A 14,948-nucleotide genomic window follows, 5' to 3' on the forward strand; every position below is an offset into this window, starting at 1 on the left:
GTGGTTCAGACACAAATGTGCCCTACATCCACGTGGACCTGCAAACACGATTTCACTAGTTCAGATTTACAGTATACATTAATAGGACTTATTAAAAACACTAAAGACTCCCTCTTTATGTAATATGCCGTTCTTGTACACAACTCGAACTTCGTGTTTCTTCCAACAGCAGCTCCACCCGCGTGCCTTGAACTTTCTTCAAGCCTGAACTCCCTTCAGAAAACGCGGCTGATCTCCCTTGAGATCTATACAGCAAATCTGTATATGTTGGCACAGTGCAACGATGGCACAGTCCTGCTCCGCAGAACGCCTTGGCAAAACTTCGATGCTATGAAGAGGTTTTTCTCCCAAAAAATGCACCCGGTTCTTGTATGTCTTGGAGGCTTATATAGCCACGAAAATAAGCCCTAAGACCTGACTTGGGCCCTAAGAAATCGATTTAACTAGGTAATAGAATCCTAGTTGATTTCTACTCCTATTCTAGATAAGTACAAAAGATACCTAACTAGAATAAAATACATGGAAATAAATCTAAGTCCTAATAGAAGTATTATAAGAATAGGACTCTAATAAATTCCAAAATAAATATGAAAAACAAATCTTTGCCAATCTTTTAATTCCAAAACTCGGCGGATTTCCTCGATCTTCAATAGTCGGAAATCTGGCGCCAACAATCTCCCCCTTTGGCATAGATTGGTCAGAATCCATATTTAACAAGAACTCCCCCTGCATATGAGATTTTCTCTTCTTGCAGAAATGATTAACTCCCCCTGCATCACATACTGTTAGTACAATAGAAGTTGTTGTAACAGAGAAATTTCCTGCAGCACAAAGTTATCCAAAACAAGCCCAAGGCACAAAATAAAGATAACCAAGATGATATCCAAAAGGCAGGAAACTAATCGTAACTATAACAGTCATAAATAAGACAAAAATTTAAGCAGTTCAAAAATGACAACAAACTTCCCTATAATCATAGTCGGAGAGCTGATCATTATCATGAGAATTGCTGGACGCTTTGCCTTGCGGTTGTAGACTGCTGCTTCATCATTGAAGTTTTTGCTGGGGCATGCGGAGTTGCATCTGGAGTTGTTGCTACTCTCCCTTTCTGACCAGACTGTGCCAAAGTCTTAAGAAGCTGGTCCTGAATAGACGAAAACCCTTGAGCAAGCTGAGCCTGGATAGTCTCCTGAAAACGAGTGAGCTCATCCTTGGTGACCACATCAACTGGCGGCGGAATAGACGCAGAGACAATTGGAGCCTTCTTCGCACGAGGGACCGTCTGAACAACAGAAGGATCGACAGGCAGATCAGCAAAATGTTCAGAGATGACCTTTCCATGGATAGTGATTGGACGGCCAGGAGGATCCAAAAGAGTGGCATTACGAGTGGGCATACCTTGTTTGATCAGAAGCTGATAGATCAGAGAAGGAAACGGCAGATGCTCACGCTCGGTGCGGGAATTGGCTAACGCACCAATCTGATTGAAAATCAATTCACCAATATTGATTTTGAGGTCATGAGTGATGCACCATAAAAACTCAGCTTGGGTGGGATTGAGAGTAGCATTGTGAGTAGTGGGAAACCAGTTGGTAATGCCTATCTTGAACAAGACCGAATACAGTTGAGCCACCTTAGAGACATGAGAAGCAGATTTCGGACCAGACCATTTTTTCAACACTTTGGCAGTGAGAACAGAGGCCAGAGTGTCCATAGAAACAGAAGGTTGGAAGTAACCCCGTTTGGACACTTATAAAAGTCATTGATCAAAGCAGGAGTTACAGATGTAATCCTCACGGGAAGTTTTGTAAAATTCTCATTGATACAACCAATTTCAGGAGCAACAGTAGAGGTCATAGAGGCAGAGTGAACTCTTTTTCGCCTTGAGAGCAACTTGGACCACAGACAAATCATCTTCTTAAGGATCATCAAAATGCTCAACCAATACCTTAGGATGAATAGTGATTGGTCGTTCAGGCATAGAAGCTGAAGTTCCCACTAAGAAATGTTGTGACAGCGAGTGCTAGATCAACGAGGGAAAAGACAGACACTTCCACTTTTTGTGCGAGAGTTAGCAAGAGCTTCATTTTGAGCAAAGATGTACTCCCCAATGTTGATAAAAAAAGCATGAGTGACGCTTCAGGTAAACCCAGCATTCAGTGATCACAACGGCTATGGTGTCATTGACACAAAAGGCTTAACAGTAATTTAATTCTGACACCAGTAACCATCTTTATGCAATTCAGGAGCCACATTGAAAAATTTCCCTTCGCAAGTAACCGCGAGACCCAACAATGGAGAATCAACAGAAAGTTAGAACTCTGGTGAAGATTCTGATGACTCAGATCTAGTTGGATAAATGGCAGTAAAGGCAGCATAAGTCTGCTCTGAAAGAGATTGGTGGCTACTCGAAGCGTATGACTCATTCGCAAAACCATAATTGCTCTCAAACTTCCTTTGAGGCCGGTAAAGCTGCACATGGGCGCTGAAGGTAGCTTCTTCAATTGCGACATGGTCTTCACCACCAACATCTTCTGCCTTAGACATGGAAGGATCACTTTCAACCAGAATATTGTCCAGCGGATCAGAGACAACACCTTATTTGGAGCTTGGGGCTGGTGACTGCACATGTGTGAGTATGGGATCCGGAATTGTGACTATGAGAGAGATGGAAACTCCAGAGACCACTGTTGTCGTCACAGACTTTGACGTGTTTTCAGACTTCTTGTCGGACGGCGATGCACAGTTGTTTGTGCTTCCTTATTTCAGACCCCTCGATCGATTTGTCTCTTTCCATAGTAAATCTGTGGAGCACAGAAAAGAGAAGAAACGAGTAGCTTTCGAAAAACATAGAGAGATATTGGAGAGAGAGGTCGAGTATAAGAAATATTGAGAAATCCTAGAAGCCCTAAAGATAGGATGATAACAGATCCCACAAACATCATGATAAAACAGAAGTATATTCCCACATGCTTCTTTAGAGATTCGAACAGATCACGTATCAAGACAGTCATGTGTCAACAGTCAGCCCGAGGCCACAATAAACTCAGAAACCCTAGAAGGATCAGATATTTAAAGCACAAGGACCGAGAAAAGAGGCAGAAAAAGAGAGGACTATTCAAATACCGGATATTTTCAAATTAGAAGAAGATCCCACAATCTGTGACCAATAACAAACAAGATATTCTCTACACGAAACATCAAAAAATAGAGAAGGCAGATGACATGGCCATAGCCACGTGGCCAGAGACAATTAGTAGCAAAAAAATTCACAAAGCCCATATAAAAAATCAAAAAAAAAATTTAAAAACGAAAAACATGAAAAAAATCACATATTTTAAGGAAAAGAAAATCAAGAAGATCACAAGATTAAAAGTTGAGGGCTTGGTTTTCATGAATTAATTTGATAATCTTAAAGAAAATCACAATAGAAGGCCACCGAGCAAACTCTTGGATGCACGATATAACTATAACCCCATGACCATACTCAAGAAACCATAATTTATGTAATTTTCTTAGGGTTATGAATGCGTATGCGATTAGCACAGCAATTCGATCGTGGACTTCAAGGAGAATTTCCTAATATATGCTTGAATATCATCCCAACTTTTCTTCTCCCTTTTTTTTTTTTTTTTTTTGAATTCTGACTATTTTCTTCTTTCCCCCCTTTTTTTTTTTTTTTTTTTTTTTAAATCGAACTAATTTTCTTCTCCTCCCTTTTTGTTGGTATGATGTTCAAGCAAACATTAGGAGGGCAACCTCCCTAAGAATCCACATAGCTTTTAAATAGAAGTCAGAGATGCATATGCGGTAACATAATTCTCCCAATAGAGGTATGATCTTTGAGATGAATGAGGTCATAGACATTGATCACTCCCGATAGAGGGGGCAGCACACTTCTATCATGGCTAACTGTGGAAACAAAAATTAATTCACAAAAACTAACACACAAACAATTTGTCAAAATGAACCTCCCATCATTCCTATTCCAAAAACAATGATGTCACATTTAGGTGACACATATAATGTCCGATTAAAAAATTCAAGTGCAATCCGGACACAAATATTAATTGCACTATCATAGAAAATTCAGTTTTGCACATGGCAAATTCCAAGCGCTTTACGCAGGGAATCAAACCTAAGGAAGTCGAGGGGCTTTATGAAAATATCAGCTAATTGATTGTCTGTGGACACATAATCTATAGTCACACGTTTCTGCTCAACTAATTGTCTGATGAAATGAAGACGAATATCTATATGTTTTGTCCTAGAATGTTGAGCATGATTTTTTGAAATATTTATGGCACTCTCATTATCACAAAGAACATGCAACTCTTTTTCACGGAAGCCATAGTTATTTAACATATGTTGCATCCAAAATAGTTCAGCGCAACAGCTACCTACAGCTATGTATTCACACGCAGCATTAGATAAGGAAATGGAATTTTGTTTCTTACTGTACCAAGATACCAAATTGTTACCCATGTAGAAACAACCTCCTGTGATATTTTTTCTGTCATCCACATCTCCTGTCCAGTCAGCATCACTGTTCCCTGCAAGACAATTGTTAGTATCTTTTGAATACCATTTTCTCAATTCGGGTGTTCCACTAACATATCGGATAATGCGCTTTACAACACTCAAATGACTCTCTTTAGGGCTTGCTTGGTACCTAGCACAAATACCTACACTGAAACGAATATCATATCGGTTAGCAGAAAGATAAAACAAACTTCCTATCAAGCTCCTGTATAGTGTGGAATCATCGTTTGTGCCATCACAATCTCGTCCCAACTTCTCAATTGAGGTCATTGGTGTTGTTAAAGGCTTTGCCTTTTGCAACCCAAATTTACTTACCACGTTTTTGGCATATTTGCTCTGTGAGATAAATACCTCATCCTCTAGTTGCTTTACCTTGTCATTGCTTAGAACCAGTTCCCACATGTCATTTCGAGAAAACTGCTCAAGTTCCTCAAGGTTGGCTAACACCCAAAATTCATCAAGAATTGCTTCTTTGATGTTTTTTGGTTCTACAGTGGAAGTGAAATAGACATACCTGACCATTTCCTGGTAGTCAACCTTCGGCTTATTGCAAGTTTTCATACCTTCTTTACCAGTGGTAACGTCTTCAGTTGTGACATCAGATGTCGGCACTGATACTTCTGTGATTTTGTCTTCTGGTATTTCTCTTCCAATGCTCTCAGTTTGCTCCCCCATTAGAAAGTCGCCATATAAATCTGGTGTATTGGAGTTTAGTTGGGGAACACTTTTCACACAACCTGCATTGATATTTCGTGTTAGATCCTGAAAATTCAAATTCCCCAGTCGATGACAACCCATATCTGTGATATCAGAGGTGGTGAGGGGACACTGTTCAACTTGGTCAGTTTGATCAATTTTATAACAATTATCAGAGGATCTATAACCAGATAGAACACACCTGTTGTTTTGATCAAACACTTCACACTTACGCTTGGTGAATAACACTGAGTCGTATAGATCACATAGCTGACTTACGCTGAGTAGGTTTGATTTCATACCCTCTACATACAGAACGTTGTCAAGGTTAGGTAATCCTCCAACATCCAAGTTACCTTCTCCTTTCACAAAGGCCTTGTTTCCATCACCAAGAGTAACTTGTCCACCAGACACATTATGCAGGTTTTTTAAGTAATTAGGTACACCTGTCATATGCTTGGAGCAACCACTATCAAAATACCTGGAGTTAGTAGTACATGCTTTTAAAGAAAGAATAGCAGGAAAGCAGTTTGCATTATACTTATTCATCCATTTATTATCAGAGTATCTTTGGGAATTGTGATCCCATGCAGCGGAATTGGATGATTGATATGCTAAACTCTTATTTATCAATTTCCATCTTTTAAAGCATTTTGGCCTAACATGTCCTACTTTGTGACAGAAATGACAAGTTGGCACAAACCTTTTTGTATAAGACTGTGAGGCAACATGTTGTGGAGTAGGTTTGACAGTATTATTCACAAATTTAATTTTTCGATTTGGATTTGGTTTACCATCGAACTTACTCCCAATATAGCCAAGACCAAGTTTATCAGGATTTGAGGGATGAGCATTTAAAATTTCATCTAACCTGTTTGAAGGAAAAATCGTAGTGCGATTTAGCTTACTGGCTGATGCCTCTAATGCTGTTGCAACAGGGGCGTTGCCACACTTCAGGTTGAGGCAGGGTTCAGCATTTATCTTTGGAGCATGATTTTTCTTGATCTCCCTTGCTTTATTGCAATCGTTGTTTCGCAAATGTCTCAGCAATTCTTTTAGATTGTCAATATCCTTCAAAGCAAAATCCTGTTTTACCTCCAGTACCTCATTTTCCAATTCTAGCTCATCCATTCTGGCCTTGAGATTGACTTTAATTGCTTCATTCTCCTCTTCCAGTTCCTTCACTTTCTCCTTCAAACACCTGTTTTCATCACCAACCTCATGACATTGCTTTAGAAGATCATTCAGTTGCTGTTGAATCTTCTCAATGGAGCATTCTTCATCATCTTCTGAATCTTCTTCTCCTGTGGAAAAAAAAACAGTGTTTAAATTTCTATGATTCTCGAGATTACGAGTAGCATACCTGAGGTGTGGTGGCTCAGTGCATGTGACATCACCCTGTGTCACTCCAGTAACCCTGCATGTACCACAGAAGTCAATACTTGTTTCAGCATCACTTGCTTCACTGTCATCATCAGATTCAGAGTTATCGTCACTCCAGGTTGTGGCAAGTGATTTTCCTTGCTTCTTTAGAGTGTTTGCACACTCAGCTTGAATATGACCATAGCCGCGGCATTCTCTACATCGAATCCCCTTCCTCACTTCTTGCTTATTTGTAGGACTTCTGGGTTTTCTTTCAAAACTTGTAGGATTTCTATTCATATTCACGAGTTTTCCGAAGTTTTTAGCTATTAGAGACATGGATTTTGTTAGCTTGACTTCGAGTGCTGTCATGGGAACTGGGGGCACTGATGAAGTTGTCACAGCGACTGTTTGTAGAGCAATTTTTCTTTCTTTGTCTATTTTGCTGATGTTCAACTTGTTCTCAAATGTCTGCAAATTTCCGATCAGATCTTCAAGTCGCAATGAGTCCACATCATTTGCTTCCTCAATAGCTGTGACCTTGTATGCGAATCGGTCTGGCATTGATCTCAACACTTTACGAACAAGCTTGACTTCAGGATAGGTTTCACCAAGACCATGAGCTTCATTCGAGATATCGCATAGTTTCGAATTAAAATCGCTTACGGTTTCATTCTCTTCCATTCGAAGATCCTCAAAGCGAGTAGCGAGCATCTGAAGTTTTGATAATCGAACAGAGGTTGTCCCCTCATAAGCTGTTTGTAATTTTTCCCATGCTTCTTTGGCACACTCACATGCTGAGATGATTTTGAATTGATTGATATCAATTCCATTGAATATGGCATTCAATGCTTTGGAATTCATATTTGCGGCAATCTGTTCAGTTTTGCTCCAGTCTTTTTCATGTTTCTCAGTTTGAATTCCTTTTTCATCTGTGGCAACAGGTCGTTTCCAGCCAGTCAGAACTGTGCGCCATGCATCTTCATCCATTGACTTGATGAACATCTTCATCTTGGTCTTCCAATAAGAGTAATTGGTTCCAGTAAGCAGTGGTGGGCGAGTCGTGGAACCGCCTTCCATATGAGCATTCATAGTACCTATGGAAGAAAATGGCAAATAAATCAAATTCCCAAAATCACACACTATGTTTATCTAGTGAGAGGCTCTTGATATGCCTATAGAAATCAATTAACCTAAGTTGTAACAGTTAAGTTGTGGAAACAGTATTCAGTTACACCTATAATTCTTGTGTTAACACAGTTATAAACTACTTAAAGCAAATAAATGAACACAAGGAATTAATGTGGTTCAGACACAAATGTGCCCTACATCCACGTGGACCTGCAAACACGATTTCACTAGTTCAGATTTACAGTATACATTAATAGGACTTATTAAAAACACTAAAGACTCCCTCTTTATGTAATATGCCGTTCTTGTACACAACTCGAACTTCGTGTTTCTTCCAACAGCAGCTCCACCCGCGTGCCTTGAACTTTCTTCAAGCCTGAACTCCCTTCAGAAAACGCGGCTGATCTCCCTTGAGATCTATACAGCAAATCTGTATATGTTGGCACAGTGCAACGATGGCATAGTCCTGCTCCGCAGGAACGCCTTGGCAAAACTTCGATGCTATGAAGAGGTTTTTCTCCCAAAAAATGCACCCGGTTCTTGTATGTCTTGGAGGCTTATATAGCCACGAAAATAAGCCCTAAGACCTGTCTTGGGCCCTAAGAAATCGATTTAACTAGGTAATAGAATCCTAGTTGATTTCTACTCCTATTCTAGAGAAGTACAAAAGATACCTAACTAGAATAAAATACATGGAAATAAATGTAAGTCCTAATAGAAGTATTATAAGAATAGGACTCTAATAAATTCCAAAATAAATATGAAAAACAAATCTTTGCCAATCTTTTAATTCCAAAACTCGGCGGATTTCCTCGATCTTCAATAGTCGGAAATCTGGCGCCAACAAGATCAATTTGGGTCCAAAAAACTCATAAAGTAGCACTTTAATTTAACGCATCAAACTCATAAAGTAGCACTAGCAGTAAATTCATCGAAACTCCGAAACACATTATTCCAATCACAATAAAAATATAATAACAAATAGTGACCTAAAACATGAAGGAGCCACAAAGGTACATTGAAAATCTCATATATAATATAACTCATTCAGCAATTCGATAGTTTCCACTTCTATTTTGTTAACCATCATATAGAATTTGTTTATCTCTTTCGTTTGGGTTGGTGGAAGGGATATACATATAAAATGACAACAACAAAAACAACAGCAAACCAACATTTTAAGCAGGAGCAAACCAACAGAAAAGCGGCATAAAAAACAGCGGCAAAATCACCTGCAAATTAGCAGCCAAACAACAGCAAAGGGCAAAGGGAGCAGATCTTACCATAGGCGAAGAGGATCGAGATTTGGGTGAATAGTCGCTGGCGGCTACTGTTTTATTTTTTGGCCAATTGTTTCTTATTATCCATTACGATAAAACGTTTTGGGGCCTCGTTAAAAGTTAAAACCTTATGGGTCTCACACAAGGAAAAATTGCACAATGGTAATAAAATATCAGAAGCGACCCTATCTAGTCCATCACAATGCCGCCCCAGAAGCACAATGGTAATAAAACTTCACTCCACCAAGTAAACTCCAAAATGACTAAGCATGCAACGCCCCTACTCCACCAGATGGAAATACTGATATAAATATGATTCATGTAGATCTGCATCTTCTACAAAACGGAGGAATTCCAATTCTATCTAGTGTCAATATGCCGAGGAAAATCACCGACATCTCGATATTGCTTCATCTCTTTGTGGTCATGAGCCAGTTTAGCTAGACCATCCGCCACTTTGTTCCCCTCTCTTAAAACATGTTGTACAGTCTTTGTAGTCGGAAGGAGTTGACGGATTCATTAATAATGTACTGGATTCCCAAGCAATTGATGCCTTGCCATTAATCATATCCACAACCAGTTTTGAGTCCGACTCCAAATCCACCCGCCGGCTACTGTTGAAAGAAAAGAGAAGCGAGAAATCTGGAGAGAAAAAAAAGATTGACAACTTTGGGTTATAAAAATGAATTATATTATTTATAATTAATTAAAAAATATTTTGGATATATCTTAAAAATGAGATTTTTTTTGGACCAATGTATATGAGGGGGCTTTGTCAAATAACACTATATATTATTTTAATTGTTATAAATGACTCTTGGCTTGCTCTCAAGTCTCAATTTGATTGGTCAATTGCCCTTTTTTTTTGGTTGGGATCATCTTGTTGGAGATGAGGATGCAAATGAGATGTTTTTTTCGTAAGAGATTTACGAAAAAATTCTAAGTGTTTTACTGGAGTTTCCGGGGTTGTAATTATATCCATGAATGACTCTGGCAAAAGTTAGGTATGGCGGAGAAGTAAGAAATTTGTTTTTGGGGCGACATGTTTTGGTTGGTTTTAATGATTGGAAACAAAGGGCTTTTTTGAAAAGATTAGAGTTTGAATTGAAAATTTGAAGTACTTCGTTTTGGGTCGTACAATTTTTTGGGGTGAATTTATAATTTTTGATTTATTAATTTGAAGTGTATTTGGGTTTTTTCAGGTTGTAAAACATAATACCAGTTGTCCAATACACGAGTGAAGGCACCCGGCCATGTGACAGGGGCTTCATGGCATTGACTAAATTTTATAGGGGTGTCTTTGCTATACTTTTTGTTACTTTGTAATTTTCCCTAATTTTGCCCTTATGCAGACATATTTAGGGTCACGTGCGTTGCACGTGATATATTTACGTTAGTTGTTAACAGACGTGGGACGAAGTGGACCAAATGTTTAAAAATGTGATCTTTTAATGTGTATTTAGTCCACTTTGAAACAATGAGGACGGAAAGTGAATTTGGGCCAAACATCAAGGACCAAAAGTATAATTCTCCCTTTCAAATCATTAAAACTTAAAACTACAACTCCCCTTCAAAAAAAAAAGGAAAAAGAAAGAAGAAAGGAAACCACCACAACACTTCAACGTGATAATATAACCTAGCACTGATTTCCATCGTGAAAAATATTTGAACGTGATAATATATTTTTTGGAAAAAGAAAATAGAAAACTCAAGGATGATATGTTTTCCACAGACGACGCCAGTTGATTCGACCTAAATGCTCGGAACAAAGAAATTAAAATATGTAGTGGGTTGGAGAAGTGCTTAAGGAAAGCCCAAAGAAGAAAGCCCAAGCCAAGCTCAAAGGACCTGCAAAAAAGGAGTACCGGGAGAGTCTGCCGGCATTAGCTTTCTGACGATCAAGTTAGTTGGGTATTCCAAGAGAGGAAAATATATGATAACAGAAATATGTCTTATCCCAATCCTTGTACCCTAAGGCGGTGGGTCCTGCTATCACTTTATGGCCATACCACCTTGAGGGGTGATCTGACCTTCCGTATTTTCTGGCCTGCCATTGGCGAGCTCCCGCTTTGGGGTGCGGGCTCTCCTGGCTATGTGTAATGGGGGCTCGCTCTTGAAGAGGGAGCTCGTTCATCATGGAGAGGGGCTCGCTACAACCTCTACGTCACTCTTTGCCCTTCCATGTGGGTGGTTCTCCGATCCGGTCCTTGTCATTGCAGATCTTTCCGTCTTTGTTGTCATTTCAGCATCAAAACTAGTCACATCTCTTAGCCGCCCATTTCTTACGTGGAAAGGTGATGAGGCTAGTAGCAGCCTCGTGGGAGTTTGGGTTTTAAGTAGATCGATTTTTTTCTTAATGGGCTTCAAAGGACTATCGTGCCTGGATCAGCTTGTTTGAATTTTCAAATATATATTTTCTGTATGTAAAATATTTAATGTTACTTTTAAAATGTTTGATGTCTACAAAAAATTAATATTTTATTAATTAAGTAGACAATATTAAAAAATTGTGTTTATTCATATATTCTAATCAACTTTATATAACAAATAAAGTTCTGGCTAAGGGTGGAAATCGGACGGAATGGATCGGATATGGCTCATTCGGAAAAATTTCCAATTTTTTTCGAAAGAAAAAAATTGTTTCAATTTCCCTTCCAAAAAAAATCGGAAGCAAAATTTCATTCCAATTTCGGAATAACTCAGAATCGGCGGAATTTCATAAATTTTGAAACTTACATTAGTTTATAATTTCTTGTTCGAAATTGTAATTAAATGAAAATTTTCGCAATATTTTTTAATTTTTTTCAGGAAATGCAAGAAAATCAAAAAAATGAATTCCACAAAGGGCAAATGGCAAATAGGCCCATCACATGGGACTTAAATGCATTTTAGTCCACAAAAAAAACAGTCTCTCAATTAAGCCCATCCCCATGTCTTTAGTCTAAAATACCCTCAATAATATAATTCTTAACAATTCCACCCATTATGCTCTAACTTCCTTAATATTACACATTGACCCCGGATTTAAATAAATATATCACATTAACCCCCAAAACTTTTTTTTTTCAGAAAATAATTTTTTTTCTGAACTGTTTTTTTTCCGGCCAGATTCCGGCGTTGACCGCCGGAGACCGCCGGTCTCCGGCGTTGACTTTTTTTTTTTTTTTTTTTTTTTTTTTTTTTTTTGAAATTTTTTTTTCCTGCTTTTTTTTTCCGGCCGGTCAACCACCGTTGACCGCCGGTCTCCGGCGTTGACTTTTTTTTTTTTTTTTTTTTTTTTTTTTTTTGAATTGTTTTTTCTTAGAAAAAAATATTTTAATTAATATTACTGTCTTGACTACTAAATTACTGTCTCAGACAGTAATATTACTGTTTGAGACAGTAATATTATGAATATTATTTTTCCGAACAGTAATATTATTAATATTATTATCTAAGACAGTTAAATTACTGTTGGAGACAGTAATTTAACATCCAAGACAGTAATATTAATTTAAATAAATTTTTTTAAGGAAAAAAATTAAAAAAAAAAAAAAAGTCAATTAACAGTTAAGTTACTGTCTCCGACAGTTAAATAACTGCTGGAGACAGTAATTTAGCAACGAATACAGTAATATTAATTAAAAATATTTTTTTTAAGAATAAAAAAGTCAATTTACAGTTAAATTACTGTCTCCGACAGTTAAATAACTGCTGGAGACAGTAATTTAGCAACGAATACAGTAATATTAATTAAAAATATTTTTTTAAGAATAAAAGAGTCAATTAACAGTTAAATTACTGTCTCCGACAGTTAAATAACTGCTGGAGACAGTAATTTAGCAACGAATACAGTAATATTAATTAAAAATATTTTTTTAAGAATAAAAAAGTCAATTAACAGTTAAATTACTGTCTCCAACAGTTAAATAACTGCTGGAGACAGTAATTTAGCAACGAATACAGTAATATTAATTAAAATATTTTTGAAGAAAAAAAAAAACAGTCGATTAACAGTTAAATTACTGTCTCCGACAGTTAAATAGCTGCCGGAGACAGTAATTTAACAGCCAAGATAGTAAAATTAATTAAAATATTTTTTTTAAGAAAAAAAAAAAAAAAAAAGTCAACGCCGGAAACCCGGCGGTCAACGGCCGTTGACCGACCGAAAAAAAAATTCAGGAAAACAAAATTCCAAAAAAAAAAAAAAAAAAAAAAAAAAAGTCAACGCCGGAGACCGGCGGTCTCCGGCGGTCAACGCCGGAATCTGGCCGGAAAAAAAATATTTCAGAAAAAAAATTATTTTCTGAAAAAAAAAAAGTTTTGGGGGTTAATGTGATATATTTGTTAAAATCCGGGGTCAATGTGTAATATTAAAGAAGTTAGAGCATATCGGTGGAATTGATACGAATTAGGGTTAAAATTGGGGTCAAAATTGAAATTTGGGTTAAAATTGGTTAATTGATGAAATTGTGCTAAATTGGGGTGTAAATCATGAAATTGGAGTTAAATTGGGTTTCAAATGAATTGGGGGTAATTTTGGTATATATAAAGGGATTTTCCTTATTTGCAAATAAGTTTGAATGGGGTGGATTTATTTGAAAGACAAAAAAGTTGGATGTCCCTATTTTAATTAAGTGCCCTTGTCATGGGCCTATTTGCCATTACCCCTTCCACAAAATGCAACTAGGAGCAACAAATTGAAACATCGGTTTTATTATAAGGAAAAAATTCAACATAAAGTTTCTGATATAAATTAATATTTTCTAAGATTTTAATTTTGAGTTTTTTGTGCATAAGTCCCTAACCAACCATCTTTATTATTCTAGGTTTAGGTGCTCTTTCACCAATAAGCCCATCCCTTTAATATTTATTATAAATAAATGAAAAATTCATGTATATGAAAAACATTACCCCAACCCTTTACACTCAATTCTTAATTGCAACCTTAAGTTAATCAATTTTAACCAACAAAAATCCAATTTTGACTTTTCTTTTTCAAAAACTTTTTCTTTTCAAATTTTTTTTTTGCCGTCGGTTTCCGGCGTTGACTTTTTGTTTTTTTTTACGCCCACCGCTAAATAGTGACCGTAATTGTGCTGTCATTAACTGTAATTATACAGTTACTCACAGTAAATTAACGATATTATACTCTCACTAACAGTACACTAACGTAATTGTACTACCGTTGACAATACAATTATGTAATTGTATTGTCGTTGACAGTACAATTAGAGTCAATGACAATATTCTTATTATTATTATTTTTGTTTTATTTTTTTAATTTTGTTTGATTTGTTGACAAATCAACGTAATTATATTACTGTCGTTGACAGTAAAATAACTGTAAACACAATAATATTACTGTCAACCACATCAATATTATAATTTTTTTGGGTTTTTTTTATTTTGTTTGAGTTATTAATAAAGTAACTTAATAATATTACTGTCTATTATTGTAATATTACTGTAAACACAATAATATTACTTGTTGTTATAGTAATATTACTTTAACCAACATCAATATTATTATTTTTTGGTTTTTTTTTTGTTTGAGTTATTCACGGAGTAACGTAATAATATTACTGTATATTATTGTAATATTACTGTAAACACAATAATATTACTGTGGTTGACGGTAATATTACTGTTGTTATAGTAATATTACTGTCACTCACAGTAATATTAATTGTTTTGGCGTTTTATTATGTTTACCTTTGTTGAACGATCAACATATTAATATTACTGTATTACACAATAATAATGAGTTTTGTTGTGTTAATATTACTGTGCTAGATATTAATATAACAATATTATTGTGTTAAACTGTAGTATAGTTAATTTTACTGTGTTTAACAGTAATATAATTAATATTAATGTCAATCACAACAATATTATTGTTTAAACGGGGGAAGATGTTAAAGAAAAAAAATTCGAAAAAGTCAATGCGGGAGACTG

General features: G+C 36.5%; 1 protein-coding gene across 1 annotated transcript; it reads right to left on the reverse strand.

Moving 5' to 3' along the window:
- Positions 1 to 4,089: 4,089 nt before the first annotated feature.
- On the reverse strand, positions 4,090 to 7,692 carry LOC148769105 (uncharacterized). The gene has a single exon (XM_088820233.1). The coding sequence runs from the start codon at positions 7,690 to 7,692 to the stop codon at positions 4,090 to 4,092; it is 3,603 nt and encodes a 1,200-aa protein (XP_088676359.1).
- Positions 7,693 to 14,948: the final 7,256 nt, after the last annotated feature.

The sequence above is a fragment of the Erythranthe guttata genome, chromosome 7 (genome assembly GCF_056151865.1).
Source record: "Erythranthe guttata isolate IM_541 chromosome 7, IM_541, whole genome shotgun sequence".
Taxonomy (NCBI): Eukaryota; Viridiplantae; Streptophyta; class Magnoliopsida; order Lamiales; family Phrymaceae; genus Erythranthe; species Erythranthe guttata.